The sequence below is a fragment of the Lemur catta genome, chromosome 10, assembly GCF_020740605.2.
Source record: "Lemur catta isolate mLemCat1 chromosome 10, mLemCat1.pri, whole genome shotgun sequence".
NCBI lineage: Eukaryota > Metazoa > Chordata > Mammalia > Primates > Lemuridae > Lemur > Lemur catta.
Window position 1 is genome coordinate 31,759,045 of NC_059137.1, and position 22,221 is coordinate 31,781,265.

Consider the following 22,221-nt stretch of genomic DNA (forward strand, 5'->3'; position numbering starts at 1 on the left):
CTAAATCTTGAAGCATGTGGTTTACTGAAGAATTCCTGTGACTAGGCAGGTGTGAATCCTTGAAGTTGACACTACATACAACCAAGAAGGCAGGGGTTTGTTTTGTTTTATTTTTTTTATTTCAAGCTAAAGTTTAGAATAAGTCAGTATGCTGTAAAAATTAGTCTAGTGATAAATAGTATTTCATAATCTTGAAAAGCATTATGGAATTATACTAAGGTGTGTATTTCTTTTAAGAGCTTGTTGTATTGCTGTTAACACATTATTCAACATCTGTAAGGATGTTTTTTGAAGTGGTTTTTCAAACAGGATGGCATTTTATTGAGTACAGTTTTGAGTCTTTATGTCTTACGCTTGATAGTACACATTGGCAAAAAGTTACTTATGGTTAGAGGTATAGTGTATGATTTTGAGAAAAGCTTGCTTCCCATATGGCAATTAATTTGTGATGTAGCTAGTAACAGTAATAATATATATATAGCTTCATAGAAAAGTATATATTATCTGCAATCTTGAATGGATCTATTATCATCTGAAGGACTAAGACAGAAAATAAAAGTAATGATATTCAACATAGACTTGGAGTACTAGTCTTTCCTTCATTTTTAGAAAGCTGAGAAATAAAAATTCTAAGTTTCTTTGGTGTTTGGTTACATACAAGCACCAATAAACTTTTGTTATTGCTTTAATAGTAGCATTTGTATTTAGATAGACTAGTAGGACTAAAATACAAAATCTGCAGATTCATTAATTGTGCTAGTTTTGGATGATCTATCATTTGAATTAACACTAACAAAGGATCTAAGTACTGCTTTAATTTTATGACTATTTAAATAGTATGCTTTAGAACTGTTTTGTGCTGTTGTAACATAGCTACATTTATTAGCAGCTGGTGAACATAGAATACTAAGTTCAAAAGACTGCGTAGACTGTTGAAGACCAGAATACTAAATTGAAATGCTAGGGCCAGGCTCGGTGGCTCACGCCTGTAATCCTAACACTCTGGGAGGCCGAGGTGGGTGGATCACTCAAGGTCAGGAGTTCAAGACCAGCCTGAGCGAGACCCCGTCTCTACTAAAAATAGAAAGAAATTATCTGGCCAACTAATATATATATAGAAAAAAAATGAGCCTGGCATGGTGGTGCATGCATGTAGTCCCAGCTACTTGGGAGGCTGAGGCAGTAGGATGGCTTAAGCCCAGGAGTTTGAGGTTGCTTGTGAGCTAGGCTGACGCCATGGCACTCACTCTAGCCTAGGCAACAAAGCGAGACTATCTCAAAAAAAAAAAAAGAAAAGAAAAGAAATGCTGTATAAAACTGAAATAAACTGAAGAGGATAGTTAATTCAGATAGGAATTGTATTTGAAAGCATCCACTGGTATAATCCTCTTAATTTGCCTTGGCAGATTTATGTTGAACTGTAATAACTTGGTAAGAACCATTATTTTAGAAACAAAGTATAAAAATGTAAATTGTTAGCTGTACAAAATGACATTTAAGTGTATTTTAATTAATTAATTATCTTTTTTGCCATTTCCACTATTCTCTTCTTCACTTTCATTTGTTGACTACTGGTTAAGATATTCAGTGACCTGTCAACAGTCTAATCTTTAGGAGGAACAAAATGGCATTTGTTGGCCTTAAATCATACACCACAGGCTGAATTATAACTCTTCTTTCAGTAAATCTATAGGTTTTTCTATTGATAAATTGGCATCTGGGTTGGGTACAGTCTAAGGACCACTAACTTACTTACTTTTAAGTGTTAGTGCTACTACTTAATGCAGTTAGTTTGCTAGTGTTTGCAACACAGTTGAGAAATTTCATTTGTATTCAAGTAGTGGTTTTTTTCACCTTTTCAGTAATTTGAAACTTTGATCCTTGCTTCGAAAAGAAGTCTCAAGATACATTAAATCTTACTTACAGTGGTTGAGTACTCAGATCTGTGCTAGGTTGCTTATTTGTGATATACTGTGTGTAGCCACAATATATTTAAAATGAAAATACAATTTAACATTAACTTTTTAATTTACTGTGGTTTTAAGGTTCTCTATTAATAGTGTCAGGGTCAGTATGGTACACTGTAAAAGTTTTGATGCATTTTAGCTTTGTATTTTGATGCTTGACTGACTTGTTACTTTTTCCATATATGTCTCATTGCGGTTTTTTTTTTCCCATGAGGATTAGAATTTGCATGTATGCAGTCAGATGCAGTCATGCTTTTTGAGATATTTGTTCAAAGATTATTGGGCATCAATAAATGTGGCTACTGAAATTCCTTAAAATTTAAAATTCAATTCGTCAATCACACTACATTTCAAGTGGTCAATAGCTACATGTGGGTAGTGGTTACTCTATTGGAAAATGCAGATATAGAGCAGTTCCATCTTTGCAAAAAAGTCTTTTGAATAATTCTGTTCTAGGCTCTGGGGATATAGAAGTAAACATGATTGGTAAAGTGCTTGGCGTTGATGGATAGTAAATATATATAATGTCAGTATGAAGAAGAAAGTAAAGCAGGGTGTACAGACAGCATGTGCTGGAACAAGTGATGAGGAGCTAATTTAGACAAGTTGTCAGGAAGTGCTTGGAATGTTACAGAGTGATGAAGGAGAAGTCTTGTGAAGCCTGTGGGAAGAACATTCTAGGCATAGGTAACAGTAAGTACAAAGACCGTGAGGTAAGAACAAGCTTTGCATATTTGAGGAATGGCAGGACGGCCTGTGCAAGTGAGGTGCTAGGAGAATGGTGGAGGATGAGGGACAAAAAGAGTGACAGTGGGCAGATCATGTGGGCCTCTGTGGTCAGTGGAAAGGAGTGTGGATTTTAACCTGAGTGTGGCGAAAAGACATAGGAAGGTTTTGTGCAAAGGAGTGGCATGATCTGCATTATGTTTATTTACCTTTAATAGAATTTACAAAAATAGAACACTAATGAATTCCCATGTGTTCACCATCTGGGCTCTAGCAGCCATCAACTCATGGATGACCAGTCTTGCCCTACGTATATTAAGTTATTAAGTATGAAATGTCCAATTTCCTTAAGTACTACGTTTGACAGTTGGTATCTCTGACATTTCACATTGATACTTTTTGTTTTATTTGTATTGTGAAGGTACATCCTCAGTCTTTCAAACACATGTTTTGGCTTGTGATTATCTTTCAAAATTTTTTTAGGGCAATTTTTGTGAAAACACGGATAAGTTAAAAATTCGTGTTATTTTCAAATATGAGTTCTGTCATGGAACCAATGCAGTACAGACAGCTCCAAATATGAATGAAGTGTTTGGGAAGGATGTGGCTGATCAACACACAGTACGTGCATGTTTTGAGAAGTTCTGTTCTGGTGATTTTAATCTTGAAAATGAGCCACATGGGTGACCTGAGACCAAGGTGGATAATGATGAGCTGAAAGCTGTAGTGGAAGGGAATCCATCTCAACCTATGCGTGAATTAGCAGCAAGATTTGATGTTACCATTCTACCAATATTGGACCATTTGAAACAAATGGGCAAGGTAAAGAAGCTGGATAGATGTATACTGCATGGATTAAATGAGCATCAGAAGAGAAATTGTCTTGAAGCTTGCCTTTCTTTGCTGTCGCGACATAAAGGCAAACCATTTCTACACTGTATTGTTATGTGTGATGAAAAATGGATTGTTTTTGACAATCCTAAGTGTTTGGCACAATGGTTGGAAAAAGATGAAGTGCTGAAATACAGTCCAAAACCGAAGATTCATCCAAAAAAGCTAATGGTGTCTGTTTGGTGGTCCAGTGCTGGTATTATCCACTGTAGCTTCATGAAACCTGGTCAGTTGATTACAGCGGATGTCTACTGCAACCAATTGGATGAAATGATGAGGATGCTTGTGATTAAGCAGCTGAGATTGGTCAATAAAGACAGGCCAATCCTCTTGCAAGACAATGCTAGACTGCATGTTACACAAAGCTGCTCAAACTACAGCATCTGGATTTGGAAACTGTCATCCAGTGTATTCACCAGATCTTGCACCAACTGACTACCACTTCTTGCAAGGAAAAATTCAGTTCTCAACAAGCTGTGGAAAACACCTTTTGTGATTTTATCGCCACTTGCTGTGTAGGCTTCTTCGCTGCTGGCATAAACAGACTACCGCTAAGATGGCAAAACGGTGTCGATAGTTTAGGTGCATACTTTGATTAGTTGTACTGCTTCTTGTTTCAGATATAATAAACTATACTTTTGATTCAAAATTAGACATTACATATTTAATGACCTGTTTTATTTATTTATACACACCCCCCCACACACTCATTCCCTTACCCCTTCCTATATCATTTGGAAGCATGATTTATGTTTTAAAAGATCACCCTGGCTGCTGTGTGGAGAATTGATTTTGGGGGGGGATAAGAAAAGGCAGGGAGATCAGTTGGGAGGCTGTTATGGTAATCTAGGTAAGAAATGATGGTGGCTTAGAGTAGAATGGTAGCTAGTGGTTGAAGGGATAAGAAATAGCTGGGTCCAGGTAAAGCCAGGAGTACGGCTGGTGGGCATACTGAAGGAAAGAGGAGTCAAGGACAATGCTAGTGTTCTAGTCCAAATGGCAAGGTGACTGCTAGTAGGGAAAGTTTAGTTTTATTCATCTGAAGTTTTAAGACGCCTGTTAGAAGTCTAAGAGGAGATGTTCAAGTATACATTTATGTGTAGAATCTGGAGCTCAGGCAGAAGTGGTACAAGGACCGTTATCTGGGAACAATTAGAGGTCAGGAAGAAAAGAACCCAGTAAAGGACACTAAAGAACAATTAAGCTGAAGGTTGACCAGCTGTTCTAGTACTTCAAGTCCCACATCCTAGATAACCCCTCAATCTCCTATAGAATGGAGTGGTTAGTTACACTGGAAAGGAGGAAATAAGAATATTCTAATCTGAAATTAGGAAGACAGTGTTTCGATAGGAGGAAATGATAAATTCACCAATAAATGCTGTTACAGTATTTTAGGGAAGTGTGTTGCTTTGTGAAAGTGTTAAAAACCTTTTATGGAAACTAATCGAATTCCTGGGGAATAGAGTTGTGGCATAAATGGAATACCATGGAGACAGACTTTCTTATATATTTTGTAAACATTGCATTAGTGGTCCAAATTCAGGATTTTTTTAAATCACATTTGCTCTCCTTTTTTCTGTCTTAAACAGTGGATAAAATGCAAGTAAAAGTAATTATTAAGCACCACGGATCTGTGGATGAAAATTGAATGCCCTAACAGTTCATTCTGATTTTATGATTTATTTATATATCACTGGTAGAAGGTATATTATAACAGGACATTATTTGACAAATTGTCAAATTTCTGCTTCAAGTTTTATTGGTTATTTCACCTTATATTTTCTTGTAGGTTTTCTAATCTTTGCTTATTTTAATAGGAGTCATGGCTTCGAAAGAATTACCTTATTGATTTCAAACACCATTTTATGAGTCATTTTCCATATGTCTTAAAAGAAATAACCAAGCATAGAAGGAAAGAGACAAATAAAAGGTATTGTGATTCTTTTCCACTATATAGAGTTAAAAAGATGTTTAACCTGAAATTACCTTAAAATAATTTGTCTTAATATGGAACTTTCTGTATTGCAAGGTTTTTATATTCTAGATTTTGTGAAAATAAAAACAGTACTATGGCTGATTTTAACAAGCTACTTTGAGCCCTGGGATTAACAGATTTTTGCTTTTTTTAAGTTTGTAAAATGAATGTTTTGTGCGAGGTGAATGTATCAAGTTACGTAAAGATGAATTTAATAAAAGTTGCCGAGGGAGGTGGTTTATTTGATGAGGCACTATGTAATTATTGAATCTCTAAGCAAAAGAGTATCTTGAATGTTATCTATAAATGAGGAACCTGGTAATGAAACTAGTATTGGTATCCTGAAGGAAGAGGGATAATTGGAGAAGAATCGGAAAGAAAGGGTGGTAGATTAAGAGATGGAAGTTAAAAGAAAATGTAAACATGGAAATTATTTAAAATGTCTACCTCAAGTAAGAGCAGATGAGTGTGAGAGCAAGTTATGTAATAAAATTTGACAAGCAGGTACAAGCTAAAACACTAAAACTGCAGTTCCCCCAAATGAGCAAACACTTGCAAGGGATCCTGAAGTTGGTCAAAAGGTTCTTCAGTATATCAAAGGGTAGAAACTAGCTAGAGAATGATTGAAGTTTTGTGAGCAGGGTTCAAAGGATGTTCTTGGAAGTGATAATGGCTATTGCAGGCATATGAGTTTTTCATTCATTCACTAAGTAAATATTTATTTTGGCTGCTTACTATGAATAAAGTATTGTAATAATCTGATATCTTAAGGTATACTCCTTGCTTTCCTAAGCGATTTCATTCTAAATTATAAGACAGTGTATCAGGATCCAGTCAAGAGACAGAAACCACACCAATGATTTTTAACAGAGAATTTAATATAAAGAATTGTTAAATGGGTATACAAGGGGACAGTAAGGTATTATGGAAGTAGCAATTGCAGGAGGCAGCTATTATCTCTAGAACTGAGAGAAAAAAGAAAAGAAGGGAAGAAGCTAGGAGGGAGGGAGTCAGAAGTCTGACCTCTGAGAATGGGGTGCAGCTCTGCTGAGCTAATGTCTTAAGCTCCGAGATGGGGCCCTATGGGCCTGGGGGCCCAGTACTGTGCAATGGGAGCTGTGGGTGGCTGGTGCTAGTGTTTCTTAGGGGCATGGTGATGCTGGTTCTGTGTCAGAAAAACTGCAAACTGGAATCAACTGTGGCTACTAGGACAAACCACTAATGGCCTGAAGAGCTGCTGATTGACATTGGCAGCAGTAGGAAGCAAAAATAAACCTAGGAAGCAAACAGAGTGTCCCATCTTCCTCCTACAGCTTTCTAGTCTTTCTACCACCCCTTTATTATCACAGCCTAACAAGAAGCCAGCTGCAAAGGAAAAAATGTGACTCAGAGTCCCAGTCCCAGGATCACAAAGCAGAGTGTACAAGGGTAGGTTTGAAGCTGAGAAACAGTAGCTCAGTGACTGGTAGGAGGAGAAGTGAATTTATATATGTAACACAAGGTAGTATAAGTATCATTATTAGAACTATACAATTAAGTGCTATAGGAATTCATAGCAAGAGACAGATCACTTATTAGGATAAACAGACAAAGCTATGTTGAAGAGTAGTGTTTGAACGTGGATATGATTTCAGCAGGCAAAAATGCAAGGGATGCTAGACTGTTCTAACTGGAGAAGATAACATACAAGAAAGCTGTAGTGTTAGATAGTGGGTGGAGAACATGGTCCTGGGTCAAACCTGATTTCTGCTCTTTACTGGCCTTGATGCTGGAAGTAATTTCTTGTCTTTGGAGTTCACTTATCTTTCATCCTTGATCCTTTTGGCATTATACACTTTTGATTGGGTCAGATGTGTTTTAGAAGGATTAATTTAGGCAGTTTCTGGAGTTGGAGGGTGCTGAGTCAAACAGAGACACTTTCTTAGCAAGATGTTAGATTCCCCCCCCCCATATACATTTCTTAGAGCAAAAGATTTTTTTTCTGGGATTCATGGATAGGCTTCAGAAAGTCCATGAATTCTTAATACACTGATATAGAATTGTGGGTGTACATTTTTTTGGTAAGGAGTCCCATATATAATTTTCATCAAAATGAGATTATGTTTAGGGTGTTTAGAATTTAGTAGACTGTTAAATGTAAATAAATTATCCAAGAGTGTATGGGTGTACCATCATTCAACAGATTTATTGGATACTTAATATGTGCAAGGCATTTACTGTACTAGGTGTTGAGCATTTGGTGGTAAAGGAAATAGGTTGGGTACTAGTTCTCACGGAGTACAGTCTAATGAGAGAGATGTATTTATTTCTCTTGACTTACTGATAAATGCAATGAAGGAAGAGTTTAGGGTCAGATAGGAGTATGTATTAAAAGGAGCTGGTCCTGATCTTTCATGGGAGGAGGACTGGCCTAGGGAATGCTGCCCTGATGAAGTGACATTGTGCTGAGATGGTAAAAAAAGGAGTTAACTTGAGGAGGTTGAGATGGCAAAATTGTTGGATTTTTAGCAAAGATGGATTGCCAATATAACTAATTTATTCTTTGTAAGTTTCTCCTGGTGATTGATTTTTTGGGACTACAGGCTGCTCTTGTACTTCTCTGTAAGTAAGTACATTAAATACTTAGCAAATAGCTTATTGAGGGTAACACATGTCACAGTTAGAGAAGCCAACAATGGCCTAGACCAGTGTTCCTCACACTTATTTCTATACTGCCAGTGTATTTCTAACCTGATGTCTCAATTTTTTCATCTTGCGTTGAAATACAGAGTTAAAAATGATATAATTTATTTTTGTTAAATTTTATTTACGTATTTTTTGAGACAGAGTCTTGCTCTGTCACCCCGGCTAGAGTGCAGTGGCGTCATCATGGCTCACTGCATCCTCAAACTCCTGGGCTCAAGTGATCCTCCTGCCTCAGCCTCCTGAGTATCTGGGACTATAGGTGTGTGCCACAATGCCTGGCTAATTTTTCTATTTTTAGTAGACACAGAGTGTTTCTCTTGCTCAGGCTGGTCTTAAATTCCTGAGTTCAAGCAATCCTCCTGCCTTCACCTCCCAGCATGCTAGGATTACAGACGTGAGCCACTGTGCCCACCTGATATAATTTATTTTTACTGAGGTAAAATACATATAACATTAATGATTTATACCAGTGGTCCCCAACCTTTTTGGCACCAGGGACCGACTTCGTGAAAGACAGTTTTTCCACATATGGCAGGGTGGGTGGGGTGGGGGATGGTTTCAGCATGATTCAAGTGCGTCACATTTATTGTTAAATACAGATGAAGCTTTGCTTGCTTGCCGCTGCTCAACTGCTGTGTTGCCTGGTTCCTAACAGGCCACTGACTGGTCCTGGTCCATGGCCCGGGGGTTGGGGACCGCATAACTGCAGATTTAAACCACTTTTTAAGTATATAGTTCAGTGGCATTAAGTACTTTCACATTGTTTTGCAACCATCACTACCACCTACCTCCAGAACTTTTCTGTCATCCCAAACTGAAGTTATGTACTTAATGAACAATAACCCTCCATACCCCTTTGCCACCAGCTCCTTGTAACCACGGTTCTACTGTCTCTGAATTTGCCTATTTGCCTATTCTGGGTACTTCATGTAAGTGGAATCATACAGTATTTGTCCTTTTGTGTCTGACATAATGTCTTCAAGGTTCATTCATGATGTATAGCATGTATTGGAATTTCATTATTTTATTTTTTTTTCCTTTTAATTTTTTTTTTACTTTAGCATATTAAGGGGGTACAAATGTTTAGGTTACGTATATTGCCTTTGCCCCACCTGGAGCAGAGCTTCAAGCATGTCCATCCCCTAGATGGTGCTGGAAATTTGATTAGGATTGTGTTGAACCTATAGATCAGGTTGGGAAGAATTGTTCCTTAAATCGCTAGTATGATGCAGAACTGGGATTCAGTTTTATCTAAGAGCTATTTTTACTTCCAGTTCTCTTTTATCCTGGGAGAGAAACCATCAAGGGTCCAGCTTAAAGTAGGGGTAATATGTATTTGGCGGGTCCTGGTATTTGACTTTTGCCTTTTCCTTACTTTAGTTTTGTAGCTTTTTCTTTGGAATTGGCAGTTACCCTCAGAACTAAGCCTTGAGTGCTGGGATTTTGCAGTTCCTAGATTTTGGGGCCCAGTAACTAAATGTTCATTATCTTGTTCATTATCTTGAAGACTTTAAAGATTTAAAAAAAATTTCATCCAACATATAAAGTTACTTTCAGAAAGGTTCTAATTATCTATGCTTCCATTACTGAAAATTAAACTTTCTCCAGAGACCTGCCTCCCTTTCAGAATTGTTGGTTGGTATATTTAGTCTTTAAAATTTTTGTATAAATTATTGGAAGATCAGACTGAACTCTCTCAAGATTGCAGATGTCCATTGAGAATTTCCAGATAATAGATTATGCTGCTTGAGGATAAACTTAGGGGAGATCTTACAAAGTTCTACCTGTGGGGAAGAAATGTTGCAAGTTTATCCCAGTTTTCATTCTCTCTCTTTTTTTTTTTAATAATTTTAGAATATTACAGGAGTACAAATGTTTTCGTTATATGTATTGCTTTTGTACAGTTTGAGTCAATGTTATAAGTGTGCCCATCACCCAGATAGTGTGCATTGTACCTGTTAGGTGTGAATTTACCTAGCCGTTTCTCCTCTCTCCCACCTGCTTGATTTCCATTTAGTTTTACTTCCATATGAGCATATAAGTGTTGATTGATTAGTTCCAGTTTAAGAGTAAGTACATGTGGTGTTTGTTTTTCCATTCTTGCGATGTCACTTAGAATAATGGTCTCCAGTTCCATCCAGGTTGTTAATGATAGAATTCCTAACTTTCAGCTGGACATATGGCTACACAAAATAAAAACTACACTTCCCAGCTTTCTTTGCAGCCAACAGTGGTCATGTGAGTAATTTCTGCTGAAGAGCTCAGACATCTTCTAAGGTCAGACTTGTACATTGAGCTCTCTGTTGGCCATCTCTGCTGTATTTATGACACTTTAGGCTTAACATATCCAAGGTAGAATTTATTTCTGGATCTCTCTGCTCCTTTTGCTTCTTCATCTCTATCAGTATAGTCACCAGTGTTAGAACCCTTGACTCCTCCCATCTCTGCCATCTCCAAACTCCCATATTTCTATACATTTAAGCAAATTACAAATCCAACTAATTTTTATTCTTCCTAAATGCCCCCTTCTCTCGGACCATACCAGCATCGACCCTGGTTCTTGGACTTGGCCATCTTTTGCCTGGATTGCTATAATAGTCACACAAGTGCTGGTTTGTTTATAGTCTAACACTCTCATCTTTCCTTTTGCATCTAGAGAATCATGTTTTACAGAATTACCCATCTGAAAGAAGCTTACAACCCTGTTACTTTCTTGCCTACAGAATTAAGTTTGGTGTCCTTGGCCTCCAATTCTTTTTAATCTAGTCTCATTTTACCTTTGCAGGATCATTTGTTACTTCTAGCCTTGCATTTTATGCTCAGTGACACCAAATTTCTTTTATTTCCCTTCCCGTGTATTTGTGGTTCCTACTATGTCCTTGCTTAAGCCTAATCTAAGATTAATCTTTTCCTTTAAAATTGGTTAGTTTGAGATATTTATGATTTTAGTTAACTTTATATTTTTCTAAACATGAAAGAAATAGACTTTGCTGTTGAATATACCATAGTCTGAAATTATTAATAGTGTGTTCTAAGTTGAAAATTTTGTTTTTATTAAAATATTCTCTTTGAGAGTTTTTTGCAATTTCTTTCAAGCTTTGAGTGGATACACTGATTTTAGTATGTGAATTACAAAATTAAGCTGTTTCAGACTGGTGCTTATCTGGATAAGTTCCCTCATTTCACAACTGAGGAAATTGTGGCCAGAAGAAATTGGTGATTCTTTTAAGGCAGATGATGAGTTGGAAACAGAGCCAAGATGTAATCCAAATACAAGTATCTGCTTTTAAAAAAAATGAAGTGTGTTAGAGTTTTCAAGTCTTATCTTTCAAGTCTTTTAATATTCCTGGGCAGTATTAATAAAGGCATTTACTTTTCTTGTGACTGGCATCTTCATTAATGAACTGAGTAGTATATACTGTAAGTTATACGTTCATAACAACTGTGATTCCATAATGAATGGTTTATTTACAGAACTATTGCCTAAAACTTGCCTATGCACCTGTCTTCTTGGCAATTTATTAATTATAGAAGGAGATACTTTTTTATCCACTGATAGATTATTTTAAGTATACTAAGTAAAGCAGGCATGGTAGATGTAACACTTTATAGATGTGTGTGTCTTTGTTTGTTTTTAGCATCAAGCATTGCACGATTCTCTCCAATAATGTAGATCATCTCTTGCTGAATTTAACCCTGTCTGATATCATGGTCTCCCTGGCAAATGCCTCAACTTTGCAGAAAGATTGCAGTTGGATAGAAATGATAAGGAAGTTTGTGACAGAGACCCTTGAAGATGGCTCTAGGCTAAATAGTAAGCAGCTGAACAGATTGCTTGGAGTATCATGGAGGTTAATGCAGATACAGCCAAACAGAGGTAGGTGATGCTGCTTTGCCTTTATTTAAAAGAGGAGCTGTTATGTATAGTATTTAGGGTCTAGCTTTGAAATGACTTCCAAACATTCCATGTAGTCAAGTTAATTCATTCAAGCTTTAAAAGGCAGCTAGCCTAATTATTTATAAAGCACTATTTACTTAAACTCTGAAATCATTTATGACTCAAAGTATCCCTTTCTCAATAGGTAGGTGCACTCTGAAGCAAATTGATAAATATTTCTACCGTCTTCTGATCTAGTTTGATTAGAAATTGAGAGCTTTTTCCTTTGATCCATATAGAATGAATCCTGCAGTCCCTTTAACTTTCTTCTGTGTGAGGTTAAGATACGTTAAGTTAGTTTCAGAGTGATTTACTAATTCTTTTCATTCAAAAGCAAAGCTTTCCTGTTTGGTTTCTGTCGAATTCACCTTTCTAATATCCTGTTTTTTGTCATTCCTAGGTTTGTTGTCCCTTAAGAAAATTTATACTGTAACTTCTGGTTGGTTTGACTTTTGTATTAGGCCATTGCTATAGGACTTTGATGGTAGCCATCAGTTTGTGCTGAGATCTGCTTTGCCATAGCAACAAATTAAAGTACTTCTGTGCATTTAGAAGAATTTGAAGAAACATTTTTGATTAGTATACAGGGTTTTCTTTCTGTTTTTAGAAGCTACAGAGACTCTCATTAAGGCAGTTTATACATTGTATCAGCAGAGGGGCCTTCTCCTTCCAGTACGGACTTTGTTACTGAAGTTTTTCAGTAAAATCTATCAGAAAGAAGAACTGAGATCTTACAGACTCAGGTAAAGTTTTGTTATTCTTTCTTTCTTTTCTCTTGCTCCAAGTTATTTTGTCGTCTATTTAAGTTGATAGAGTGATTCAGTCTTTGGAGAAATTCAAAGAAGCTATATAATAGTGCCAGTAAACTTTATACTGGTACCTGAACAGATTGAAAGACTCTTTAGGCATACATTTCCATTTGTCCCCTTGTCACTGAAGGACAGTTGGAACAGGCTATAGCACCCTCAACCTTTCCTTTACTGTAAACCTAATGGAGGTTGAATCACTAGCCCTTAGTGACATATTGAGGCTTATGGGATAAGAGTGAGGGCAGTAGAAGATGAGAAAGTTTCTGGCTTAGTTTGGTGCTACAGGAGAGATAGACAACACAAAGAATGGAATTAAGGAATTGATTTTTTGATATGGTGAGTTTGAGGTTTATTTGGCATGGTCAGAAGGAGATGTTTGGGTGGAAACTACAGATTTGGGTCCCTCAACATAGGTAGTAGTTGTTGGAACATATTCTAGTATTTACTTAATGTCAGTTCCTTTTCAAAATCTTAGTAATTCTCATACTGTTGTGAGTTAGGTATTGTTACTTCCATTTTACGGAAAGAAACAGAGCTGAGGTTAAATAGGTTGGCGAGTATCATGTAGCTAATGGATAGCAGAGCTGAGCCTTAAGTTCAGGTCTGTCTGACAACAAAGTTTGTGCTCAAATCACTAAGCCCTTAGGGGACAGCAAAAATGTTTACTGTTACCCAAGACATTAGCACTTTAGCAAGTATTCTAAAGAACTAAAATAACACAAGTTTGAAGCTATTTTGTACAGGAGCAACTTACAATGAATGCATTGATTTGTTAACATAGCATAATAATACCGATTAGGATAACTGGTTCACGAAGAGTTACGTAGTGTCTTTATCCTTTAAGATAAAAATATAGTTTAGATAGTGCCCCAAAATACATGAACTTTTTAATTTAGTAGATAAAGTCTTCAAAAATGCTACTGCTGAATAAATGATACTGGCATCTTGTAGGCTGTCAAATGTTTAAATGAATACATGTGTATTATTGGCACATAATTTAAAACTTTTTAAATTTACATTTATTTCCCTTGTCTTTGAAAATTTTACTTTATTTTGTTCTTGCTTGGCCTTTCTAAGGTACCGTAGTAAAGTGTTATCACGTTGGCTGGCTGGTTTACCACTGCAACTTGCTCATCTTGGCTCCCGAAACCCTGAGCTTTCTACACAGCTTATCGATATCATTCATACTGCTGCAGCACGTGCAAATAAAGAATTACTAAAAAGTTTACAAGCTACTGCTCTCCGAATTTATGGTAAGAGTTTATTTAATGGTATAGATAGTCATTGGTCTACCCCGATGTAGGAAAGAAGTTTCTAAGGGGAGTTATTTAGGTTTGCCTTTTCCTTTCGTCTAAATTAGTTACACCATTGTTAAATTGCCAAAAGAAAACATCAAATAGAAAATTCATTTTCGATGATACTATATTTTAGAATAGTTATGGAAGGTAAGTGGTTGTAGATGTTTATTACATTATTAAATTGTCTTTTAAACCACCTGCTATTCATAAATTCAAAACTAATCTGGTACTTTAAAAAAATTTCTTTAAAGCTTTGATGGCAGGACAATATCTTATGTATTATTACTTCTTTAGTCATCTCTGGAACTTACTATTTAATATTCTAAGCTGAAATATCAATGAAAACATCCTGGGATATATACATAATATATATAATTAATTTATTAGGTATAATTCATTTATCGTTCCTCCAGCCCCTGGCATCCACTGATCTATTTTCTATCTATGGATTTGCATATTCTAGATATTTATAAGTGGACTTATGTAATGTGGGGCCTTTTGTGTCTGGCTTCTTTCACTTAGCTTAATATTCTCAAGGTTCATCCATGTTGTAACAAGTTCAGTACTTATTCCTTCTTACTGTTGGGTAGTATTCCATTGGATGGATATGCCACATGTATTTATCCATTCATTAGGTGATGGACATTTGGGTGGTTTCTACCTTTTGTAGGTTATATTTTTAAATATGTATTTTCTAATATTGCACATATATATTTAGGGGTGTGTGTATATATATATACTTTTTGCTTTAAATTAGGTTGATATATGTAATTTGTAGCAGAATTGTAATTCTGTTTAGCAGAATTGTTTTTCACTGTTGTATTTTGTGCCCAATCCCTTTTCCTCTTTTCCCCATTGAAGTTCTTATTTCTATCAAAACATGGGGATATTATGAGATTATTACAATGTTAAATCTTTAAATAAATTATTATGTTAAGTATTTTACTTTAGGAAGTAGCTTAGCAAGCCATACATATATGCTTCATGATATTGATATAATTATGCTTTTATGCAATTGATGTAATTAAAATAATATGTTGGCCTATAATTCAATAAAAGTCATCAGTCCACTTTATTAATTTAATCTCTGGTTTGTATGTCTTTTATAGTTGATTTTACTATGTCTGCCTACCCCACTAGATCCACAAGAAGGCACCGTGGTGGTTCTCCCTGCAGACTCTCAGCAACGTTTGGTTCAGCTTGTATATTTTCTACCCAGTCTCCCTGCTGATTTGCTTTCTCGGTTAAGTCGTTGCTGTATTATGGGAAGACTCAGTTCAAGTTTGGTTGCCATGCTTATCGGGATACTGCATATGAGGTAGCATACTCAAATGAGCTGTATTTGAAGTATATAATCTTTTCCCCCTCCTTTTACTGGTAATTTGTCAAATACCAAAAGGCTATTAAAGTCACATACTGCTACTACTTTCATTTACTGTTAACCCAGCATTACAACTCTTTTGATGTTATTCAGTAGAGTAAGTTCACTAGAGTAAGACTTTCAACTTGTTATAGTGATTTTTTTATAGATAGGTTAGAATACAGGTTAAAATTGAATTACCAACAGCGTGTAGTAAAGGTTTACTGGCAGGTGAGAGTACTGTACTTTAAAACCTTTGGTGTTACAGAATTACAATATAGACCTTTCCTTCAGGAAGCTCAGAAATTAATGTAGCTGATGAATTAAATAAGCTTGTGGACTCAGACCAAGAATCACTTGAAATCTCTAGCCTTTTTTTTGAGACAAAGTCTTGCTCTGTCTCTTGGACTAGAGTACAGTGGTATGATCAAAGCTCCTGCAGTCTCAAACTCATGGGCTCAGCAATCCTTCCACCTCAGCCTCCTGTAGCCTCCAGCTAGGACTGTAGGCATGTGCCACTGCACCTGGCTAATTTTTAAAATTTTTGGAGAGATAGGATCTTGCTATGTTGCCCGGGCTAGTCTTGAATTCCTGACCTCTAGTGATCTTCCCTTCTCAGCCTCCTAAAAGTTCTAGGATTACAGGCATGAGCCACTGCTCCTGACCCTCTTGGTTTTCTTTTGGTAGTATAATATATATAATATAAAATTTACCATTTTAACCATTTTTAAGGATACAGTTCAGTGGTAATCTCCAGAACTTTTTCATCATCCCAAATTGAAATTCTATCCATTAAATAATAACTTCCCATTCCCTCCTCTCGCAGCTCCTAGTAAGTACTATTCTATTTTGTCTCTGATTCTGACTATTCTAGATACTTCATGTAAGTTAAATCATACACTGTCCTTTGTGTCTGGCTTTTTTTGCTTGGCATGTCTTCAAGGTTCATCATATTGTAGCATGTATGAGAATTTTATTCGTTTTTAAGGCTATATAATATTGCATCTTGTGTATATACTACATTTTGTTTATTCATCTGTTGATGGACATTTGAGTTTGCACCTTTTGGCTATTGTGAATAATGTTTTTATAAATAAGGCTTTTTATGACATTGGTGTGCAAATACGTCTCTGAGACCTTGCTTTCAGTTCTTTTTGCTATATATCCAGAAGTGGAATTGTTGGATCATATAGTAATTCTGTTTTTTGAGGAACCTCTGTACCATTTTCCATAGCGGCTACACCATTTTACTCTGAAAGCTTTTATATTGCCAGTGTTGGAAGTACCCTCAAACACTTCATGTTTCTATCTTCAGACATAGTATTCACCTGTATTTATTACTAGTTGTGGCCCATGGGCAGGGTCTGACGTGGTTTTAGGCAGAAATTGAAATATAGGTTGAAGCTGAAAAGTTTTATCAAAGACTATAGATCCCTTATCTCACATAAGTAGGAAAAACTGTCTTTTAAGACTTTCTTTGCCATCTCTTCATACCAGTACAGGACAAATATTTGGTTCTTGTCACTGGAAGTGTGCTTCATAACCGATGATAATCTTTTCTTTTAGCAGAGGAGAACTATTTGCAATCTATTGTTTATATGTGGAAATTCAAGGTTTCTTTCTTCTGTGTATGCATTAGAGTGTCTTGGTCATATTTTTAAATATTTTAAACATTGATTAGTTTCTCATGTTTTTCTTTCTTAGAAATAAAAACAATCCTGCACTTGGCTTAGTATAAACATTTATTTAATGATAGGTCTTTAAAATTAGATGTTACTACTTTTTCTGTAACTTAAAGTGGTTTTGTATTTATTAACTTCCAGTAGAGGGCACTCTGTTCCCTAGATATAACTGAATGTTCAGTTAAAATGACCTTCTGAACATTTCTTGAAATTAATTCTCCTTAGAAACTGCATTTAATATCTTTATCAACATCGGTTATGATTCACTTATGCTTAATAACTTTTGTCAAGGATATTTTCAAAAATCTTGCTTTTTTTACTTTTTTCTTTTTGTGGAGATTTGAGAGGTGGGAAAATACATTAATTTACAAATACTGATAATAGAGGCTCATAATCATTAAATTAAAAGCAGATTGTCATTCTAGTTAAAAGTCTACCAAATTAAATTTTGCTTTTTGGTATTTGTAGAGTCTATTAGTAGACTTCTCTCTCTGTAGATGTATTATTCCTATTTAAAGGATTCTCTTTTTAAAAAGAATACAAAACTAGGACTTTTCAGGTTTCTTGAGCCACTGGCATTATCATTTTATCACTTTTCATAGGCTCAGAATTTAAGACTAATGTTTGGTTCATTCACATGTTGAGTTACTTTGTCTCTGGTTTTTTCTTTAGAATACCTCCTTCTCTCCTTGACCATGACTGTAAATTAGCCAACCTTTTCATTATTTCCCACTTGTATTGTTACAGTAGTCTTGCTTCTTAATCCCATACATTTTATGTACTGTTGTCAGATTAGTTTTTCTGAAATATTCCTTTACTCATTTCTGATTTTTATTTTGGTACATTAATTGGTCTGTGAGATCAAGTTCAACTCAGTTTTTATAGTTGTGATGCCCTGTTGTTTCTATTAGAAATGTTTATCACATTCCATGTGTGAAAAAACCATCAGCTAAAAATTGTTCATGTTTATTTTTGCTTGGGTTTTAAAAGTGTACTTAGAACTATTACCGCAACCTTTTTACCAGCCACTTATAGTTTCTTAGAATTTGACTTTCTCCTCATACCATTCTACTTGTGTTCCATAATCGTTTCTAATGGCCTTTTCTCAGTTTACTTCTCTACCTCTGGTTTATTTATCGCTGGATTGGAGAACATAAAGCATAAATATGAGAAAGTAATCTACAATGTTAGATAAAATCTCTAAGGAGGGAGAGATTGACTTGGATCAAGAATTTCGCTTGGGTTTTAAGTAGGGTGAATATTTGACCTGGGTGCCAGGAACAGTTGCAGTTTACTCCTTCTGTCTCAGCAGAATTACTAATAGCACCCCCTTTTACTCTCAGAAGTGTTCTGGCTTGGACATTATATATGGTCTGCATAGTTTTAAAGACAATGTGATGTGTTGCTTGTTATTTGTCCCAAATAGACTACTAAATGGATTTGCTATTCCTTTTAGCCACTGGATGGCACAACTGCTTCCTGTTTTCACTGGATTCAGGAAGATATTAGTTTGTTTTCTAACCACTGTTTTGTACTCCTTTCTATTGAGCATCCGTGATCTTTTATAACCTTCTTAGCATATCATACTCCCTCCATAGACCTTTGCTTATCACCTGGGAATGGCACTCAGAAGAATTTTCATTGTTTTAACTCTCTCCAAGCTGAAGAATATCAATAAATATAAATGAAATTATTGTAACAGTAAAACAAATTATTAAGTGCTTGTAGGTGAATTAGAAACTCCTAATTTATTCTGACATTTATTCAAATGTCTGTGATAAAATTTGTATTCTCAGCTTGTTGCATCTGATCATTCCCAGCCTTTTTTATTGTATTCATGATTGATATTTGCGCTTTCTTCCTAGTTTTACCTTGAAGGGAATTTTTAAAGGAGACACTGGAAACTGATCTCATAGCAGAAACCAAATAATCCTCATTTAATGAGTACCTGCTTTACATTTAGCTATTCCTTTGAGTCCTCTGCCAGTTATCTTACCGTGCACTTGTTGTGAAATAGACCTAGTTAACAACTTTGCTAAGAATAGGAATACATGGTTATCTTAAAGTGGCTTTAAAGAGAAGTTTTCTCTGCCTAATTAAAATACTTTTGCTTAGTTAGGTAGGAAGCTAGAGCTTGTTTGAATTTAACTCATTTGCTGAGGGTAAGATATTATAAAAAATCAAATAATAAATACATAGCTGAACCTGCTACTGAAAAGCAAAACTTCATCTTGGTTCCTTGGAGTCTGATTTTCAAGTGGGGTGGAAATTTTCTATTATGCCATGTATAACAGAGTGTGCTTTTTAATAAAACTTTACATAAATATGTTTGAATATAAAATTTTTCTATTATGGTACTTTTTATATAAAGTTGAAACAGGACACACTACAGGTTTTATTTTAAGCTATTAAATGAGACTTGTTTTGAAAAAAGAAAAATGGTTATATACTGTGCTATTTTTAAGTCTGTCAAATTTATCACTTTTGGTAACAGTTCTCCCATTGTTTATCATAGATCATCATTTTCTGGGTGGAAGTATTCAGTTAAAGAGTGGTTGATGAGTGATGTGGACTATTTCAGCTTCTTATTTTCTACACTTACAGGTAACCATATTCTTTTGCCAGGTTATAAAAAGGAAAACACCTAGTGTGAATAATAGTTCTCCTTCTAAGATTTGCTGTCTTATCTGTTTGGTTCTCAGTTTTGAAGATAAATATTCTATCTTGGAATGATTTTTACTATGATTAATAAGTGGAAATCTTTAAAGGAATACTTGTTCCCTACATTGTCAGGCTCCTGAGGCAGGAAGGTGGATGATTCATCTTTAAATATTTCATAGTACAAGTACCAAATACTTGAGGATTATTTGAATGCCATGTGATTATATTTTTATTTTCTTCATAGTTTTATTGTTTAACTTTATTCTCATCATTATTTACAGTGAATTGTACCTAATTGGCTCTTTCTAAAATAGCCAGAGAGAATCTCATTGCATAAACATGTTTAAAATGTTGAACCTGATACATAAATAACACCAGATTTTGATTGTTTTCTACATTCCATTTGCTCTGAAAACAAAATTGCTAAAATAAGTAGAAATGTTTTAAGTAAGACGTATTAGTATTATTACCATTGTTTTAAATAACTGTACTATTTCAGCATTTCCATTTTATACTTGGATGATGATGAGATTCTTTGAAATTATCTAGAGACTTGAAATTAAGAGAGTTAGTTAATGTATTGTCAGAATCCAAAAAGAACTTTTAACTGGTTCTAATACCAAGCTGAATCTAACAAGATAAATATTTCAAATAATAAATGTAAGCCCCTGCATATTTATTTGATATTGTTGTTTGTATACATTTGAGATGGGAGGGGGAGCCTTTATTTTTAATAAAATAGTACCTGTCAAAAAGTTTTTAGTGACTTTAGAAAGCTCATTAGCAGTCAGTACTATGATGTGGCTGTTAAACTAAGTGATGCTGCTTTAGGCTGTGCTTATAGATGTATAATGATCTGAACATCAAAGTAGATAGCTAGGGCTGGGCCATATCAGTGGTATTCTGATCATTCTAAAAGCTGCCTTTCAGGAGGGACTTTGACAAGTTATCTGAGTAGGTTAAACCAAGTGAAATAGAGATGGTAAGGGAATCAGAAATTTTGCTGAAGGTGCTACATATGTATTGTCAAAAAAAAAAAAGACTTAGGGGGATAGAGCAGTTTTCAAACATTTGGAGGGTTATTATATAAGAACACAAAGTGATATTTAATATTAACATATGAAGGAGTATATTATTGCTTTTATTTGTTCATTTGCTTTTTTAAAGTCTACCATTAATTGGAAAAATAATGCCTTTTACTTTCTTTTAAAGTAAAAGTGGTAAAACCTTAGTAGAAAGGGAAACCTTTTTCTTGATATATTATAGATTGGGTCAAATCACATCATTTGTGTATATAATTGTGAATTTAACTGCCTCCATTGCTAGCATTTCATTTTTTAAAATATTGCATGAAATGCAGAAACTTAGAGGAAACAAGGCAGCTTTGAAGAAGGGTTTACTTGAAGGTACATGTTATCTCTTTTTAAAAATTATGAATATTGTCACTGCTTTGTGATGTATTTATGTTTTTCATTGGCTTTGTTACCTGCTTTTTAGGGTTTTCAAAAGAGGAGTTGACTTGGCTTCAGAGCCTTCGAGGAGTTCCTCATGTCATCCAGACGCAGCTTTCCCCTGTGCTTCTCTACCTTACTGACTTGGAGCAATTTTTACACCATTGGGATGTAACAGAGGTAATAGCACATTTTAAAAAGAAACTGGTAATTATTAAAATTCTGTTTACCAACCACCAGTAGTTACTATACATTAGAGTTGCCTTGCATGAGACCTTAATTTTAGAGGTACAGAGTGGTATAAGATGGGATCTCTGTTCTGAAAGTGCTTATAATCTTGGATAGGAGATGTAAATTTATAAAGGGGAGTGTTTTTCATTATAAGTTATGCCACTAGAATGGAGCAAATCAGCAGTTGGAATGATAGAGATAATTTAATTTTCTTTTATTTATCATAGGATAGACCCATCTTTTTAAAAGAGGGAAAGCTTCATGGAAGTGGCATAGTTTGACTTAATGAGGGATGGATAAGATTTAAGTAGGAGTTGGAGTTGGTGTCCTTTCCTTTTTTTTTTTTTTTTTTTTTTTTGAGACAGAGTGTTGCTCCATTGCCCGGGCTAGAGTGTCATGGCATGAGCCTAGCTCACAAGAACTTTAAACTGGGCTCAAGCAATCCTCCTGTCTCAGCCTCCTGAGTAGGTAGGACTACAGGCATGCACCACCACACCCAACTAATTTTTCTATTTTTAGTAGAGACGGGTCTCTCTCTTGCTCAGGCT

The 22,221-nt window shown here is 35.4% G+C and overlaps 2 protein-coding genes across 3 annotated transcripts in view; one reads left to right on the top strand and one right to left on the bottom strand.

Annotated features, from left to right (window-relative positions):
* INVS (inversin) overlaps nucleotides 1–22,221 on the bottom strand; it is a 191,256-nt gene that overhangs the window by 13,749 nt on the left and 155,286 nt on the right. The gene's annotated exons all lie outside the window — the stretch shown is intronic.
* The window catches only part of TEX10 (testis expressed 10), a 41,133-nt gene that overhangs the window by 7,533 nt on the left and 11,379 nt on the right, over nucleotides 1–22,221 (top strand). The window contains exons 5-11 of the mRNA XM_045563440.1: nucleotides 5,402–5,514; nucleotides 11,883–12,121; nucleotides 12,789–12,924; nucleotides 14,068–14,243; nucleotides 15,429–15,606; nucleotides 19,846–19,934; nucleotides 21,489–21,622. Coding sequence (XP_045419396.1) covers nucleotides 5,402–5,514; nucleotides 11,883–12,121; nucleotides 12,789–12,924; nucleotides 14,068–14,243; nucleotides 15,429–15,606; nucleotides 19,846–19,934; nucleotides 21,489–21,622 — 1,065 coding nt within the window. The remainder of the gene's footprint in view (nucleotides 1–5,401; nucleotides 5,515–11,882; nucleotides 12,122–12,788; nucleotides 12,925–14,067; nucleotides 14,244–15,428; nucleotides 15,607–19,845; nucleotides 19,935–21,488; nucleotides 21,623–22,221) is intronic.